The sequence below is a fragment of the Lutra lutra genome, chromosome 7 (assembly GCF_902655055.1).
Source record: "Lutra lutra chromosome 7, mLutLut1.2, whole genome shotgun sequence".
Classification (NCBI taxonomy): domain Eukaryota; kingdom Metazoa; phylum Chordata; class Mammalia; order Carnivora; family Mustelidae; genus Lutra; species Lutra lutra.
In genome coordinates, this window is record NC_062284.1 from 9,296,716 (window position 1) to 9,315,342 (window position 18,627).

At 43.4% G+C, this 18,627-nt stretch overlaps 1 protein-coding gene across 6 annotated transcripts in view; it reads right to left on the reverse strand.

The window, feature by feature from the left end:
• The window catches only part of AKAP13 (A-kinase anchoring protein 13), a 330,885-nt gene that overhangs the window by 67,796 nt on the left and 244,462 nt on the right, over positions 1 to 18,627 (reverse strand). For 3 of the 6 annotated variants that reach the window (XM_047736222.1, XM_047736223.1, XM_047736221.1), the window contains exons 11-15: positions 16,913 to 17,283; positions 14,463 to 14,516; positions 11,209 to 11,274; positions 9,194 to 9,386; positions 5,584 to 5,692 (exon numbers count right to left, since the gene is read on the reverse strand). In XM_047736222.1, the coding sequence (XP_047592178.1) occupies positions 5,584 to 5,692; positions 9,194 to 9,386; positions 11,209 to 11,274; positions 14,463 to 14,516; positions 16,913 to 17,283 (793 nt within the window). The remainder of the gene's footprint in view (positions 1 to 5,583; positions 5,693 to 9,193; positions 9,387 to 11,208; positions 11,275 to 14,462; positions 14,517 to 16,912; positions 17,284 to 18,627) is intronic. The other 3 variants (XM_047736225.1, XM_047736226.1, XM_047736224.1) reach the window with 2 other exon arrangements.

Here is an 18,627-nt window from a genome sequence, read left to right on the forward strand (position 1 = left end):
AGAATGATGCAAAATCTACTCTGCCTGCGTTCTGTCAGTGGAACGACAAAGCCTGGTCGACAGCACATCCACTCACAACATGCTTTCCTGAGCATCGTAAGCCCATTCTTGAGATCCACTGCTCCGTAAAAAAGACACTTTCAAAACAGTACTGATCACTGACAATGTACCTGGTCACCCGAGACCTCTGACGGAGATCGACAAGGAGACTCGTGTTGTTTTCATAACATCCTGCTGACACAACATCCTTTCTGCAGCCCAGGGATCCAGGAGTCATTTTGACTTTTACGTCTTATTGTTTTAAGAAATACATTTTGTAAGACTATAGCTGTCACAGACAATGATTCCTCTCGTGGATCTGGACAAAGTAAATTGAAAACCTTCTAGAAAGGATTCACCATTCTGGATGTTAATAAGAACATTCGTGATTCATGGGAAGAGGTCAGCATATCACCATGAATGGGAGTTTGAAAGAAGCTGATTCCAGCCCTCATGGATGACTTCGAGGGGTTCATGAAGTCCCTGCAGATGTGGCGGAAACAGCGAGAGAACTAGGATTGGAAGTGGAGCCTGCAGATGGGACTGCACTGTTGTGATCTCGAGATCAGACTTCAGCAGATGAGGAGTTGTTTCTTACGAGTGAGCAACAAAAGTGGATTTTGAGATGGAATCTACTCCTGGAGAAGATGCTGTGAAGATTACTGGAACGACAACAAAGAATTTAGAATATCCCACTAACTTAACTGATATAACAGCAGGAGGTTTTGAGAGGACAGCCTTCAATTTTGAAAGACGTTCTACTGTGGGTAAGATGCTACCAGACAGCATCGCATGCTAGAGAAATCGTTCATGATAGGAAGAATCCAGCTCTGTGGCAAACTTGACTGCTGTCCTGTTTTGAGAAATTGCCACAGCCATCCCAACCTTCAGCAGCTACCAACGTGGAGGCAAGACCCTCTATAAGCAAAAAGACTACAATGCACCAAAAGCTCAGGTGATGGTAGTATTTTTTTAGAAATAAGGTATTTTTTAAATTTAGGCATGTGCACTGTTTTTTTAGACATCATGTTACTGCACACGTGACTACAGCACAGTGTAAAAAGAACTTCTATATGCACTGGGAAGCCTAGGAATTCATCTGACTTGCTTTACTGTGATACCTGCCTCACCGCGGTGGTCTGGAAGGGAACCACGATACCTCTGCAGGACGTCTGCCACTAACTCACCGACTGAATTCCCCATCTCCTATTGGTCTCAACTTTGAGATTACTTCTCCCCAGTAAGCCATCCCTGTCAGATGCTCCTAGAAAGCCCAATGTTTCTTCCACTGGCTGCATTCATCACTTCCTATTACATGCATCTGGTTCCCTTCTCTGCGTGCATGTAGTGAGGAAAGAAACCGCACCTCTAAGCTCATCTCTCTCCTACCACTGTCTAGCCTGGTGGCTGGCAAAGACTAACGCAAATGCTTATTGAATAAAGTAATAAATGAATTTCCCTCTGTCAGGCTTTCTGAAAGCTTGGTGTCCTAAATGAAACAAAAAAAGCCCTAAACCAATGCAATACCCACACAAATACTAAGTGATGTGAGACTACAGTCTGCAGCCACATCAGTAACAGATCAGACGGCTACTGGCATGAATACACACACACTGGCTTTTTGGGGCAGTGACCACCTAGTACAGCTAGTAAGGTACCTTCTTCATGCGCTTTCTAAAGTTACTTCGAAATGTGAAACAAATTCAGGAAATGAAAATGAGCTCTCTTATTACACAAAATCTAAGAGTATCCCCTTTTGTCACAATTTCATGGATCATAAGGAAAAACCTATTTGTATGACAATCTAAGGCGTATCCTCAACATAAGTGGAACATGTATATTCTTTGTGATAACACACCGTGAAAAACGAAGGGAAAATGATCTCTCATTAAAAGCCTCTGGCTGGGGCCCCTGGGTGGCTCAGTGGGTTAAAGCCTCTGCCTTTAGCTCGGGTCATGATCCTAGGGTCCTGGGATGGAGCCCCACATCGGGCTCCCTGCTCAGCCGGGAGCCTGCTTCCCCCTCTCTCTCTCTGCCTGCCTCTCTGCCTATTTGTGATCTCTGTCTGCCAAATTAATAAAATCTTTTAAAAAAAATAAAAGCCTCTGAGTTAAAAAATCTATCTAATGGGAACAGTTCTCCTTTTAACCTCACCACTACTAATGTAGTTAGGGCCCTTCTGGGGATACAATCAACCAAGCACTTTCTCTACTGTTTGTGAGCGTCTTCTGAGTATAAGCAATGAGATGTGTTAAAATATACTCTTGGAAGTGGATCATCTGGAATAATGGAATTATTCTGTGTATGGAAAAACGAAGTTGATTCTTAAATTCTACCAAGAAATCATCTATGTCTCCTGGCAAGCTGAGGGTCTCCACTCCATGCTCTCTGATGCAAGAAGGAGAAATGGGGCCAAACACACATCCAGGAGCAGTTTCTTTGAAGGCATTTCTCCACACGATGCGGGTACCTTCAGGGCTAGTCCCATTCCCTAAAAGAATCATCTGGCAAGATGCATTCATCATGTCCCCCCTAAGACAGGACAGCCAAGGCATGAGTGAGGACAGCTTCCCCACCCATTGTGGTTCCCAAGAAAGCTGTCGCCTACTTTCCACTTCAGAAAATGACACAGAAATCCATTAGTCACCAGCTTTACTCAGGATTTTCCTCCACATCGATGCATATCAGAAAATGATCCCAACTTGGAAATAATGTTGAGTTTCTCTATTTTTCTCTTCTAGAAAATGACCCAACAGGCATTCCAGCAACAGGCTCAGGAGACATACATTTTCAGAAACGCCCCAATGGTCACAGCTGTGGCAGAAGCAGCTAATTTCTTTGAAGGAAGAAGACACAGCATGGGTAGAAGCTGGAAGTAGTGAAGTAAGGTTGATCTTAGAAAGTACTTTGTTCCTAGACAAGCATACTCATAAGACACAACCACTTAAAGACAATGAGGGATGGCGTTCTCGATTCTCTGTTTACACGCTGGTCAGAGACAGACTCTGGCACTGTTCTAGGCACTGTGAACTCACTCTGTAACAGTACCAATTGCTGTAACAGTACCAGTACGCCAAGGACTTTGTGTAAAAAGTACATGTAAGCCTTATCACATTAGTACCCCTGTTTAATCAAGTAACTGACACAAAGAATTTCACCATTTAGCCCAAGGTCACACCGCCACCAAATGTGTGCTTACAATAAAACATCAGGTAAAACATTTTAGGCGTCCCAAATGCTTTAAGGCTTTAAAATTACAGTGTAGATGTTAGTTATGATCCTTTCAGCTAGGAAGACCATGACCAGAGATGAACCAGGCAGAGTATTTAAGTGATTTGAGATGCGATTTTAAGCGATTCTGAGTCTGTGGCAAATGGAGAACTGTCCAGCGACCCTGACGCTTAAAGGCAGAGCACAAGGGACACAAGGTTTAGTCTTCTATTCAATGGCCAGAAGTTTCACATCTGTGAAAAAATGTATCATGTTTCTAGAACAGAATAAAAAAAATGCACTTGGGAAAATTAATTTAATGTATATGGGGAGGGGCTAAGGAGAAACAATGTTATTAGAGTTGATTAATCCTCCAATTACAGCACATGCTAACTCAGGGAAATTGTGGGGCTAACTACGACTTAATCACTCAAACCTGCGTGAAATGTACCACCTGAGTTAGAATGAGGGCTCCCTACTCTGAACAAAGGGTTAAACACCTGCTTAGAGCTCTACTCTCCACAGCAGTCTGCTAACTCACTTCAGTTCCCTCAGAGAGCGGAGCAGAACATTTCCCAGCAACAGGAGGAAAAGCTCCATGTGCCAGAACTCCTGGCGCTCCAGGACAGTGTTTTCTGGGAGTTAGCCGCATTATTTATAGGGTTTGGCTAGCAACTGAAAACACAGTCGAAAACCATCTTGCTTTCTGGAGGAAAAATTAATGAAGTGTTTCATGCACGAGGCAAAGAGTGTGTCACAAAATATAGGAAAAAGATCCCTCGGTGGGACCCATTCTGTCGGTGTTGGGTATCTGTTGCTATGGGAGTAGACTCGCCGCCATGACACCGCACTCGCTAGTCATGGACGGAGGCTACACAGAGCTGAAATGTCTCCCTTAAGACCGCCTTCCTGTCTGTGTTTGGCTGTTGAGCTCCAGCAGCACTCCAGGCTCACCAAATCCAGTGTTAACTATTTCGTTATGATTTTCGTTCTATACCAGCTAAACCTCTAACCCAAAGCCAAATCAAAACAAAACCAAAACCCAAACAAACATGGGGAAAGCTATCCCAGTTGCAGTCCTGCGGGGTCACGCCTGCATCTTTGAGAACACGTCATCAGTAGACACACCAAATAGGCCAGAAGTACTGATCATGAAAACGAGGACAAGGTTAAGAGAATCATCAATCATGTCTTAATTCCAGTGCGGAAATTAAAAAGATGAGGTTTGCAGTAAGTCATGAACTGAGCCAGAACATCTCCCTAATGCAGGGCAGCTGCTTCCGTCCCCAACTCTTTTAAGATGAGTTATATCTGGGGACACTGAAGAAGCCCCAGAAACACCACAGAATTTATTTATTCCCTCTGTCTCAGCCTCCTGAACACACAGTCTTTCAGCAAATAATGGACCACTCTCCCTTTAATGAGCATTTAAATCTTAAATCATGGTCTCAAACTGTAACTACTCATGGAAAAAAAGAAACCAAGATTTAAAAAAATAAAACAAAAAGGTGGGGTTTCTCAAAGAACAAGCTGCGTTTCCATGGCAAACACTTCGATCCAATTCGAGTGTTTCTGAGCACCTTTATTTGCAAAGGCCCCTGCTGATGGGTGTCAAACGTCTATCTCACTTCCCCAGCCAAAGGGTCCAAAACCTGCACAGGGCGTCCTTCATCATTTGCAGATGTAATCCTTCTGGCACATGCTTAATCAAATGAAAGTGTACCTCTGTCTTTCTTCGTTCTTCATGAGCTTGACATTTTTGAAGAGGTCAGGAAATTAATAGTGGGTAACTGTACTACGGTAATAGAACAGAGTATCTTTCAGACATAATGGCATTGTTTGTAACTTATTTTCCAGTGTTTCAGAAAAACACTTTAAAGTGATAAAGACAGATTGATAAAAAGTTATGACACTTTTATATAATATATACATATATGTATATATATGTGTGTGTACACACACACACACATATAAATAACACTTGGGAGACTCCAGGTTATGGTTATGATAACATTTTAAGTCCCCAAACGTGGTAACTCTTTGCACTCTTGTACTCTTTTTAAAGTCTGAAATTACTTCAAAATAAAAAGTTTAAAGAAATCTGTGTTAAGTTTAGGCCCAAGACTATAATGCCTTTAATGTATAAAAAAGATTTTTAGGTGGCAAAAGGAGGAAATTCCCTAAAACTGAACTGTCTGTTACCTTTTCTATTTAAATGAGCCATTCAGAAGAGGGAGGCAAATTTTGAAAGGTAACATTCCAGGGTCTTCAAGTGAGAAAAATGATAGAGAAAGTGTTTAAAATATACTTAATTAAAAAAAAATATATACTTACGGTCCAATGCAGGATGGCTGATTGTCATTAATGAGATGGATTTTGTTAGTGGAGAGGAAATGGCTGATGTACAGTAATTGAATCCCTGTTGTTTAGCTCTGTGACATGCCTGTGAAGTAAAGCGAAACAAAACAAAATTGAAGAACAGGTTCTAAATACGGGCTCTCATTATTTCTGGAGAAGCAAAGAGCTGCACCTTCCAGCCCAGCCCAGGAACAGGAGGCAGTACACGGGAGGGTAACAGCACAGGCTCTGCAGTCAGACTCACCGGGTTCGAGTCTGCCCCCGCTACTTAGGGGCTGCTCAGCTTCAGAGGAGTTACTCAGCTTTCATGAACCTTACTTTTCTTCTCTGTAAAATGGGAATCACGGGAGCAGCCGTCCTGTACAGTGGTTTCATATCCCTCACAACACTGATGTTTTAAACTTAGTACGTGCTGGGGCGCCTGGGTGGCTCAGTGGGTTAAGCCTCTGCCTCTGGCTCAGGTCATGATCCCAGGGTCCTGGGATCAAGCCCCGCAAGGGGCTCTCTGCTCAGCATGGGGCCTGCTCCCAGCCCCTCCTCTCTGCCTGCCTCTCTGACTACTTGTGATCTCTGTCAAATAAATAAATAAAATCTTTAAAAAAAAATAAACTTAGTACGTGCTTAGTAAACATCTGCTGCATCATCAGACAAAAATAACTTCACTGGAAATATTAAATATATACAGTAGTTCCTTTTCTTCAAAAACCTAAATATCCTTTCTAGAGATACAGTGGGATATCAGTAATACTATTTTCTGATTTTAACAAGTTGGACACAGAGCTGCAAGTGAAAAGTGTTTTAAGATCAAGAGCAAGGCAGCTACGCATCTGGGAAGAAGCCTAAATCTCTTTCATTTCCTAAGATTAGACTACTTCTACAAGAAAAAGAGGGGTGCTGAAACCTGGCAATTTACCTCCCTCAGTAAATTCACAGCAGCTTCAAGCCCATGTAATGCAACAGACATTGCAACAGAAGCCCCTGGAATTCTAACCCTACAAGAACAGTTCACCCCAGTGTTTGCCAGCACTCTTCCGGTGGTAGAGGGGCTCCCTCTCCTTTTGTTTTCAGAGAGCCATTTAGAATTGTTATCTAACTTAGTCATGAACCCCCTCCCTTCACAGGAAGCTTAAAACCTGCACATGCTCAAAGAGAAGTAATGAAAATGTGTTACTACCATGATTCAACTCAAGTGCGCCAAAGACTTCTGATTATTTAAAAACTTGTTCCATGTGTAACCATGGAGTCTGAGGCAAACAGTTGCTATGTTTCAAGTACAACTGTGAGGTCTGCGAAATGACATCAGTGAAAGGCAGACAGACCTTCAGCAGGAAGCTGGCTGCAGGCGACTTGTCCAGATCAGAGATACCAGAGCTCAAATACCCACTCTGAGGTTGCACACAAGACAAAAAGTGTGGGTGAGCAGAGAGTTCCAGGAAGGCTACTAAGCACAGAAAACACGAAAATGTCATCAACTTCATCTAGGAAGACTAAATCAGAAAAGCCATTTTAGAAAGACTTTAGTGGTTACTGACATCACTTACTAACAGGTAAGTTAATTGGACAGAGGTCCTCTGTCCAATTCCTACCAATATGCGTCTCAGAAAAGGTTTTACATAAACACTATTAAGAAAATTAAAATGTCCCCATTTCCTCATTAAAACTCTTCTACTTCAGAAATGTGAGAAGAAACCAGGGAGTCTAACAGCCAAGAATTCTGAGATTAATACTGTCCAGCCAGTGGCCAGTTATGAGGCCTCAGGCGAGTCGCTTCAAATGGGCGTGAAGTTCTCACACACGGGCTTATGCAGAATCCGAAGGGACATCCAGGCCCTAAGTCTAGGGTTCTGTTCACAAACCCCCAACTTTGGTATTTTGCCCAGTCTTACAATGGACTTCCAAAGGATTCTATTCACGTGAAATGCGGTTTACTCTTCAGAGTCTCCACTTACCAGAGACGCCCTTGGCAAGTCACGAAAGAACGGTTTCCATTTTTCACTCCCTCTTTCTCTTACCATCAGGTTGAATAAATTTAAATCATTTGCCTCAATAAATATATTCTCCATGCTCTTTGAAAAAATCGTATTTTTTAAAAGGTTCATGTATTTTTTTAATCGTCTCTACAGCCCATATGGGGCTCAAACTCAAAACCCCGAGATCAAGAGTCATAGGCTCTGCTGACTGAGCCAACCAGGTGTCCCTATTCACCATCTTCTTGTTATTTTTCTTAACTTTTTCTAAAGTATCCGGCTCAGAAGACACATGTGGTGGGGAAAGGAGATAATGGGGCAAAATTCCTTTGGGCCTTCAATTCGATTTTCATCTGGCTGGAATTCTCTTGGACCTTCATATAAGTAACACATTCACTATTAAGGTAATCCTCCAGTGCCCAATTTCTCTTTGGTCATATCACTGCTATGTAGTGGGGTATAACAAAACATTAACTGTGTACATAAAACCCCAAGTCACCTACTCAAAGAACAGGCTGTTCAACACTTTGATTGGTTTGTTTAATTAGAAATGTTTCATTCTAGGGACACCTGGGTGGCTCAGTTGGTTAAGCAGCTGCCTTCAGCTCAGGTCATGATCCCAGCGTCCTGGGATCGAGTCCCGCATCGGGCTCCTTGCTCTGCAGGGAGCCTGCTTCTCCCTCTGCCTCTGCCCGCCACTCTGTCTGCCTGTGCTCGCTCTCTCTCCCTCTCTCTGACAAATAAATAAAATCTTAAAAAGAAAAAAAGAAATGTTTCATTTTATTTCTACCTGAAACTCCAGTCACCTACACAAAGACAGGTGTTTAACTCTGTTGTCTGTGTAATTAGAAATGTTTCATTTGCACATGTATCACAGAATCCTCCTAGAAATCAACCCTTGGCCCAAGAGGGGGATAAAGGACGGGGAGCAAAAGTCTGCCAAAATCTAAAACCATATGATTCCAGTTCTCAAAGGAAACTCCCTGAGGACCCGCCCCGGGTGGTGAGTGACGGAAGGGAGGGCCTAGAGGGGACAGCACTGGGAAGGTCATCTGACTGGCTTCGAGGAAGGCCAGGCCCTCCAAGAGGGAGCTCCAGGTGAGTGCCTGTGGCAGGCAGGAAGAGGGCATCAGGATGCTCTCTGAAAAAGTCTGATGGCGACAGGAAGCAGAGAGAAAGAAACAGCCATTTCCTAGGCAGTGTGAGAAGACAAAGAATAAGATTTTTTTTCCCCCCAGGAAGGGATAGGTTTTTGAAAAATTAGTATATTTAACAATGTTGTGTAACACACTTCAAGACTCATTTTACTATTGGGATGATAAAAGAAGTCCTCAGATAAGAAGGAAAAATTCAAATTAATACCCTGGATACTTTCCCAATTTAAAAAAAGTCTGCTTTGACAGAATATGTAAGTCAATGCAGATTAATGGTATTCTTGAATTAGCCTTAAGTGCTAAAATCTTGCCTTGCGCTAGATGAGTGTATTATACAATGTGTAAGCAATCACAGCCACGAGCCTTATAGTAAGTCTTGCTTTCTTTGTTCCTAATGTGAGGACACATTTAGGGAAGTAAAGTGAGTTTTTCCAAATTAGCGGTATATACCCACTTCAGCCTTACCTGCTGCTCAAGCATCCTGTGCTCTCTCTGGCCTGATTCCAGATCCTCTTCTGAAAGTGACATCAAAGAGTCACCCCTTTCTTCACCACCGAAAGGGTGCCTGAGCTCTTTGGTGTTTAAGGAGTTCACATCTAGAGATGAAGATGGCTTGCTTCCGACACCAGCTCCTCCTGTCAAGCCTTCTAGGCTGAAACTGAACACAGAGTGAAGGAGTTAGTGCATTCTATTTCCGAGTCTCAGGAAGGAAGGAGGATAAGAAACTGCTTCAGGTGTATATTATTTCTATGTCATCGAGCAAAACTATTGACAAGGGCCTGGCGCAAACGAGCGCCGCCTACCTTCCCCCCACAGGTGTTGGTATGCTGAGAGAGGACTGCATTTAGATTTTCTTTCCTCATTCAACCTGCTCAAACGGTGACCATCTAAGGTCATTTTCTCAAGATTTTTTTCAATATACCATCTGGATAGACCATATTATCTTACTGAACTTTCATTTATGTGTGGGTTTTTCCTTGATCTGATGTAATTCATCTTTGCCAAAATCTAACGCAGCTAATACCAAAGAGTTAAACGGCACAGAGAAAACCGGAGCCTCAGTCCCTCTCCGAAGCTGAACAGGGACACCCAGACTTGCCCTTGTGTCAGTTACGTGGACCATTACAACTTTACCTTCAACTACAGGCTAGCTGACCTTTACTAGTTCAGTGTGTGCCCACCCGAGAGACCCGAGTGGTCTTATGAGTAGCAGCATCTGTGCACATCTGGCCGGTCAACCACTAAATGCTGGACAGGCTTCCTGAGAACTGTGAGTTGCAGACAGGTGCATGGGCCACCTTAAGGAACGAATGGTGAAAAGCCGCTAAGTCTAAGAGTTTTAATTTAATTTTTTGGTTTTAGATACTGACCCCAAAAGGGGGCAAATTTAGGGCCTGTGATCCCTGGAATAATGATGTTGTGGTCTGCAGAGTGAAGAAAGCATGTGTTTTGTGAGCAGGAGACTAGAGATAGCAGTCAGCCGAGTATCTACCTTGCTGCAAGGCTGCTAGCCAGAATAACCCACACCTGCTGCAGTTGCAGTGGGAACTGCTTTCCAATAAGCAAGAGAGCAAAACAGAGCTGGAGCTGACCATGTCCTCAGTTACAAGCAGGTGGAAATGCATTTGAAGGTATATAGACGCTATTCAGCTATCTCTGCTCAAACTCTACAGTTAATTCTACAAATAATTCACGGACGCCAATCCAGAGCTTGCGATTGGCTTTTTATATTTCATAAAATTACTTATTATGAACTGAAACCATATGCTTCTATTTTTCTCTAGTGGGTCACTTAAACAATAGATTTTTTCTTATTTCAATATGACAATAGAAGTCATGATTAAGTACAAGTAAATGAGTCTCTGTGAAACTCATTAGCAGTCCCAGGGATAAGGAGACACGCTAAATGAAGAAGAAATTTAGTTTTCTATTGTGAATTGTTTGTAAAGCCTGAGAAACCAGCCTATCATTACCCACAAAACTTAATCCTGAAAATGTTTTAGTAATTAATCTGTCTGCTTAGTTGAGAGAATATGAAACAGTGAGGAATCTGTGAATTTGGAACCTAAAGAAAGGGGGGATTTGGAAACACAACAGAAGTAAGTGCGCTTATTGGCTGCCTTGCTTCTGTCATGGTTTTTGTCAGGATATGGGAATCCCCAGGTTCTGGGAATCAGGACAGAGCAAAAACGAAGAGAGAAGTGGTCTACCATACCAGATACAAGTCTGTGCAGAAAACACCAAATCTACAGCCACTGGAGATAAGCAGGATGCATCAGGGTACGCCATCCACCTCCTAGTCTGTGCCCCTTCAAATGGATTAGTGATGCCCATAGCAGAGGCAACTTAACACCGTGCTCACAGGCAAAGTGGGCTGCCATATGCATTGTAGCCACATAGAAGCAAGCTCCCAGCCAAAAGCCCAGGTGCCGTGTTTTGGGACTCCCCCTTTGGTGGCTGGACATGGAACGATACCATACCTTCTATAATTAAAGTCAGCACTCAGGACAGCAGAGTAGTGCACACCAGAGGGACACCAGCTCATACTGGGGAGGACATCAAAGGCAGAAACAGAAATGGAGGGAGAAAAGAGGAAACAGGGACAGGGTTATTGGGTTTGAAAAGCCATAGTTACAGACAGATGGATTTATCTGATCATCAAAAAATAAGGAACGTAACATTTAGAATTCAGAAGAAGGCTAGATAGAGCAAAAACCACAGAAACTAACAACTGCCCTACTAACACCCATCTAGACCATGTGCTGGACATGTCTCTGTCAGTTCGTTACAGGGTAACAACTTTGAACAAAGAATCCACTCTACCCGTAGCGCCCCCTCCACAGGTCAGGGGTGTCCCCACCACCGGAGACCATCTCTCTGTGTGCTCCAACATGCCACCCTCAGACTTCAGTGGCCACGGTGAGAATCCTTGACTACACTAAATCCTTGACTAAAACGGACAATGACAGATTGCAATGGGGTAGGCTCACTGGGTCATCAATCTTCTTCTCGTTTCCAGTAAGGGTCCGTCTAAGCCAGATGGCTCAGGAGTCTTTCCTCAAAAGGGTATCTTATCAACACTCACAGCCATCTTTAAACCCTACTCACTAAGCTCTTGGGATGAAGATTCACCACATCACAATGGTCACATTTCCTTGTATTTTAATGATAATGAAGGCATGTATGTTATTCAAAAGAAAAGGAATTCTATGGAACTGAGTTAGAAATGTGTCTTAATTTTAGGTTTGCATCCATTTCCCCCCACAAGATTAAAAAAAACAAAACACTCGGTTTGATCATCTTCTTTATCTTGGCACTGCTATTTACTCTCAAGTGGGAGGGACAGAAAATCTAGGGTTGGAAATACCATGTAAATATAACCAGCTAAAAAAATTACCAATTCAAAATTTCAGGTACTCTGTAAAGGGAACTTCCTCCGTAGGTCAGGATTTTTGACTGACAAATCAAAAATCAGTTTAAAAATACACTGCTACTATTTGGGGCCTTAAAACTCTTAAGTGACGTGTTTTTGTTTTCAGAAGGAGGAATGACAGTAACACCCCCTCAAGTCTCTCTGGAATCCTGCAAATGGGAAGATGTACAGACCCCAAACCACTCGAATACCTTGAATATATTTAGTAACTTTGTTTTGATAAGTGGGGGTTTTCTGGCAGAGGAAAAGACACAAGGAAGGTGGCGAGAAAATAAAGAGAAGAACTACCCCTATGAGCCTTCTAAAAGTAAATCTTTAAAAATCATAGCACTTAAAAATAATTTAAATAGTAAAACACTTAAAATCAGGTTAAATTAATAAACAGCACAAAGCTCAAGGGCAGAAGCAGAAAGGAAAAATTAGCATTTAAGACACATTTCCAGTCTGATAAGCAAAATCAGACTGACTTGTAATTTGCTTGTGTGGGGTAAGCAAGTCTTGATATAATTTTTAACACACAGGAGACTAAGAAGTCCATTCTCTGAAATTATTCACTTCATTTTGAATCTCTAAGCTGTAATAAAAATTTTAAAGATATCCAACTTATTCAAAACACAACATGGTAAATCAGCAACTGAACATACATTACCAAATTATCATTAAAAAAAAAAAAACACCTCTCCTACAGATTTGAACATCCCTTTACTCTCAGAAAATGATAACGATGTGCGAGAACAGGGTGAAATTTAGGATGAAGAGAATGGAGAGCGATAGGGAGACAGGAGGAGGACAAGACGGGGGTCCTAAGGCAGCAGGAAGGAAGCTGCTGTGGTCCTTCAGCAGCTGCAGACCCGCCCTTCCTTCTAGCAGAGAACTCCTATCACGGGAGTGTTTAAGAGAGCATCCTCCAATCCCCTTAATTCCTCTATTACTGGGGGTAACATTTAAAGGTTCTCTGGCCTCATTTTGAGATTTAGAAAATACCAGATTCTTAAAACAAACACACACACACACACACACACACACACACAACAAACAACCCACAAATATACTGCTCTCCACCTTTTAACAATTGTGGGAATGTTCCAGTTTTACTAGCTAAGGCTTCATACAGAATTTTAAATTATACTTCATATTCTTCCTGCATTAAAATGACTAAGGGTGAAGTGGAGTCTGGTGCTGTTGTGAAGCTCTGTGTGCTCAGTGGGACAGCATCCAGCAACCCGCCACCTTCCACTGTCAACGCGTGCAGGCTTCTCGTACGTTCCTAGTGAAGAGCCTGACTGGAGAGGCAACTAGATCTCTCAAGGGTTCAGACGCTTCTACTGAAAAGGGATTTAACGACTTGTTCCCCTGGCAGAACAACTCAACCGAGTTACGATCACCTGAGATTCACGGGGTATTTGTATTTGAATTCAATTCTGCGCCTGAAATCTGGGATTCGAGGAGGAACCCACTGGAAAAAGACGAAATGGGGAGGACCACTACCTGCCAGCTTCCCAAGGAAGAGCTTCGGCTCAGAATTGAAAACATCGCTTTACAGATGTCTCCCAATATGAGAGGCTATGTGTAACTCCACCGTCGGTTTGGCATTTCTGAATTCCGCCCCCCAAATAATGAAAGGAAAGGTCATTAGTGGCGATTTCTGAACACAGTAAAACTCAGCATCTGAAAAGCAAATCGGCATTTTTGGAGTAGAAATGACTTTGCAGTTCATAAGTTACTAATTGTTAGCTTTAAAATGTTACCTGACAAAAAATAATTAAGGAATTACTGGGAGATAAGCTGATGACTCTTACTTGTTTTCAGAAATGACTACATCAACAATGGAGTAGAGATGATCAGGGGGCCTAGAATGTGTTGAAAATGTGTTAGGGCCTGTGTGTCAGCTCACAATTCTTTCCGGTTCTTCCCCCTTTTTGGGGGGTGGGAAGGGGAAGAAAAAGCACTCCCCAGAGTCCACTAGTCAGGCACAATCAACGTGTCTGAATTCTCCTAGGGACAGTTGGGGAGCCCCTATTATCAAAGTGACCTGAACATCAGTAAGTACAAGATGGAAAAAACACTAACAAAAGTTTCCTTTAAAGATAAAAATAGAATAGGAAAAAATTTCAGACTCACAAAACCATTTCATATGCAAATGGACATCAGCAATTAATAAATACCTATACTTTATTTGCCTGAAGCAGAGGTGACATTTTTGTAAAAGACGGTTTAATCACAGATCAAGCAAAATGAGATACTTGTTAGTAGAAGCTCAGAGGCAACACAGTTAGTCCATCAAGTTAGTGAACTCTGTACCTTCTCCTATGAATGGGAGGTCTCCTGACAACATCCCCCAGAACTCGCAATGAACTGAAAATGAATGGTGGAAGAGGTCAGTGTTGAGGTGAAACAAATGGACACAAACGCATGACGCACACAGACATCACAGGCTTGGGGGAGACACAAGCCACTCAGAGAAACAGTACAGGAAGGCAGGGAACGAGAATGTGTGGAGGAAGAGACAAACCACAAAGGCCTGACGGCCTGACAATTTCTGGGGAGGGTTACTCTGCTTCCTCCTTGCTCCCAAGAGTTAATCAGATGACAAGGAATGAGGTTTATTAAATTATAAAAGGATTAAAAAAAGGCCATCTAAAGCGTTCAAAGGATTTTCTTAAGACTTTAAAATTCAGGTTATATAATATGCAGACAAGGCTACAAGCATCAAACTCATTCAAGTCCTTCCCTCATCTCCAGAGGCACTGGGGTGGTGGTGCGAGGGGACTACCAAGGCTAGGCTCACACAGGAGAGGCCACGATATTACACGGGCTGCACATATGAGTAATTAAGTGATAGGGCTCTAGTCTTCGCTCGGTCTTAAGAGCACCATGTAATCTGGGACAAATCACTCAGTCTGAGCTTTAATTTCCTCATCTGAGCTACAGGATCCACAGTCAAGCCAGCTCTGAAATCAAAGTCACAGCAAAAGAACCCATAGCAGGTTATAAAGAAAAGGGAATTGTGTTTAAAACAAAACCCCATTTCTGGATGCCGTTAGCATCCTGACAGTATGTCAAGAGACTGCTTTTGCTTCAGGAAGGGAATTCTAGCTATAGGGATCATTCCCCACATCCTGACTTTTTTTTAACTGTTGTGAATGCTTTTTTAAAATATAGTGTGAATAAAGCTGGGAAGGAAAGCTTTTAGAAATGGCTTTTTATACAATCCATGCTTTCAAATGTACATAAAAACGACCCAGCAGAAAAAGCAACTGCTGATTTTTCAGGGCAGCTCCTGAACTCTATCAGAGAATAATATGGTATCACAGAAAGAGCACTTACCTAGGAGACGAGGAACCTAGTTACTGGTAAGTGGTATCAACCACCTGCACCTGTCTCATCTGTGAACCGGCAGACAATGCCACCTGACTTGGGGACAGTTTGTTGTGAAACAAGTCTGAGAAGAGTAGCACACGAGCCAAGTGTAAGGCATCGCTGTGAGCTCCACGAAGGCAGGGACTGTGGCTCGTTCACCTGTGTCCCCAGAACCTAGAAATGCCCGGCACAGGGCCGGTGCTCAGCATGTGTTGGCTGGATAAAAGAATAAACGAGGGGGCGAGTGCCCTCAGAGTCCACGTACCTACAGCTCTGAAATCGGAGCCACGTTATGAGGAGGCAGGTCAGCAAATTAAAAAGAGAAAAAGCCATAACCGCTCCAGGTGAGTTTGTTACATCACCTGTGTTCACGCCATCAGCCTGCTCCCTCGGCTGCCTTTCTTCAGCTGGAAAGTAGCTGGGGAGGAAGCACAACTTGGTACGTACAGGAGGCATCACGGCACTTAGTCGTTAGACTGAAAGCCGTCTGCTTAAATTCCTGGAAGCAGCCTATGGTCAGAGGCCGACTCCAAACCACCTCCTGCCAGCCTGCTTCCGCACAGAAGGTCTGACACGGGGTCACATACGCGCGCCCCCGAGGACTGGAGGGTACGTGGAGAAATACCAACCATCCAACGATACCGAATGATTCGTAGGCTCGCTTACCGATTAAATAATCACTCAGACTCCGTCCAAACTTTCTGCATTAGAAATGGACTGCAATTTCTGGGAAGCACTTTGAAAACAGATGGTGTAGGGGCACCTGGGTGGCTCAATGGATTAAAGCCGCTGCCTTCAGCTCAGGTCATGATCTCAGGGTCCTGGGATCGAGCCCCGAATCGGGCTCTCTGCTCAGCAGGGAGCCTGCTTCCCTTCCTCTCTCTCTGCCTGCCTCTCTGCCTACTTGTGATCTCTGTCAAATAAATAAAATCTTTAAAAAAAAAAAGAAAACAGATGGTTTTGAGGCTAAGACCTCATGTTTGCTTTTTAATTCAAAGTCAACAGGACACTATTCCCTTCCACCAGTTTTTAATCTATAAATGTTATTAACAGATCTGGCCTGAATGACTGTTAGCATTTATTAAACACCTGCCACGTAACAGGCCTATTTCACTTGCAATACTTATTCTTGCAAATACTCTGAAAGGAAGGTATTTTACAGATGAGAAAATTAAAGCTCAGAGGGGTCAAGTAACTTGCCCAAGCTTATCTACATAGTGAGTTACCGAGCTGGGGTTTGAACCCAGGTTCTTCTGACTCCAAAGCCCATCTGCTTTCTTCCGTACCATGGTGTCTCCTAAGTTCTTTTACCACAACAACACAAAATCACAGAATCAAACGCAAGCGGACATCGAGAAACGAAACCAACAGCCCTGCCGGGTCCACCTCACCTGCGCTGGTTCATTTCTGCATCGCTGGCCGAGTTCTTCCCAGGACCCCAGCTGTGCCTCCGGAAAGGGGACAGGGAGCGCATGGAGCTCCTCAGCACAGAGCAGTTCGCGGGCACCTCGGTGATGCTGTCCATTTCCTCCTCCTCCATCTCACCTGAGCCGGCAGCTTCGCCCTCGCTCTCTCGACCCTCAGCTCCCACGCCATGGCTGTAGAAGCCGTCAAGACCCTGCTGACCTCTGGACCTGTTCAAATTTGAAATCTGGGGGAGGGACACATCACTGCCGTGAGAAGAATGTCGATCCAGGGAAGCAGTGTCGTCGGTGGACGAACTGGATCCGGTGATGTCACAGACCAGCGGCTCTTCCTCCGGCTGTCAAAGAGAGAAAACACCCACAGTTGGAAAGGGCACGGCCTCATTACTGCCGACCCCGCAGTGGCTTCACAGCGGCTGCAGAGTGGACAGGATGGGCAAGATCACAGCTGGCATCAAACAGGTGTTTTCTTTTTGAAAGCACAGTCCCAGTCGGATTCAAAGAGTTCCCGATGAAGGGGTGATCGAGGTCTGTACTCTCTCTACCCTCTACTGGAGGTAGGTACACAGATCATTCTTTTTTTTTTTTTTAAAGATTATTTATTTATTTATTTGACAGACAGAGATCACAAGTAGGCAGAGAGGCAGGCAGAGAGAGAGGAGGAAGCAGGCTTCCCACTGAGCAGAGAGCCTGATGTGGGGCTCGATCCCAGGACCCTGGACTCATGACCTGAGCTGAAGGCAGAGGCTTTAACCCACTGAGCCACCCAGGCGCCTCCAGACCATTCCTTTCTTACAGGGGAAAAACATCTAACCCAGGTTCAGGTCAGTTCCACAGGCCAATACCACCAACTGAAACAAAGAGAACCCTTATGTATCCGGGGCTTCGTATGAAAACTCTAAATCCATATACTATTAGGTTTAATTCCCTCCCCAAGCTTTACTAAAAACAAGGTTGTCTGTTTGGCTGCCATAATGTCGTCCTGAAGTTAATATTCCCAAAGGAAGTCTGTAACTGTTTTAAGAGGCCCTTTGAAAACCACAGAATAGCTTGTGACCCTACCTAAAATCTGCCACAAATGCCCACATTCTGGCCTTGAATGCCTACCTGGAAGAAATCTATTCCTTTTCTCATTTCACTAGGGACTGGCAGTGTCATCGAGCCAAATTACATATAAAATGATCAGTCCTGGCAATGGAGTCTTGAGCACATGATAAGGTTCTTTTCTTGGCCAGCGTCAGGGGCTTAAGAGAAATAGTCCAGTCCTGATTCCCGGTAGCCCGACATTCTGTTTGCTACATACACCAGAGCACAGAGTGTGACAGGTGAGGGAAAGATATGCATCCTGAGACTCGAAGAATGAATTTAACCAGAAATAAGTACAAACATCTAGAAGATGCATGATTATGCTCTCAGATCTGGGCACTGAACTGTCTTAACATCTTTATTTTATTGTGTTCTTCTAGGAAAGGGAGCAGGGACTAGGGAAAGGCATTCTGTGGTTTATTTTTCCTCCTTCACAGTATTTTCCTAATTAGCCAGTCTACTCAAAGTTTTAAATAAGAGTGAAGAAACTTAGAGTTCTTTGAGAAAGATTTTAAAAATTATGAGAACTAATGAATCTTTGGGCTTTGGAACAGAAAGTAAGACCTATTCTCTAGAAGGAGAGTATTTTCAAATGT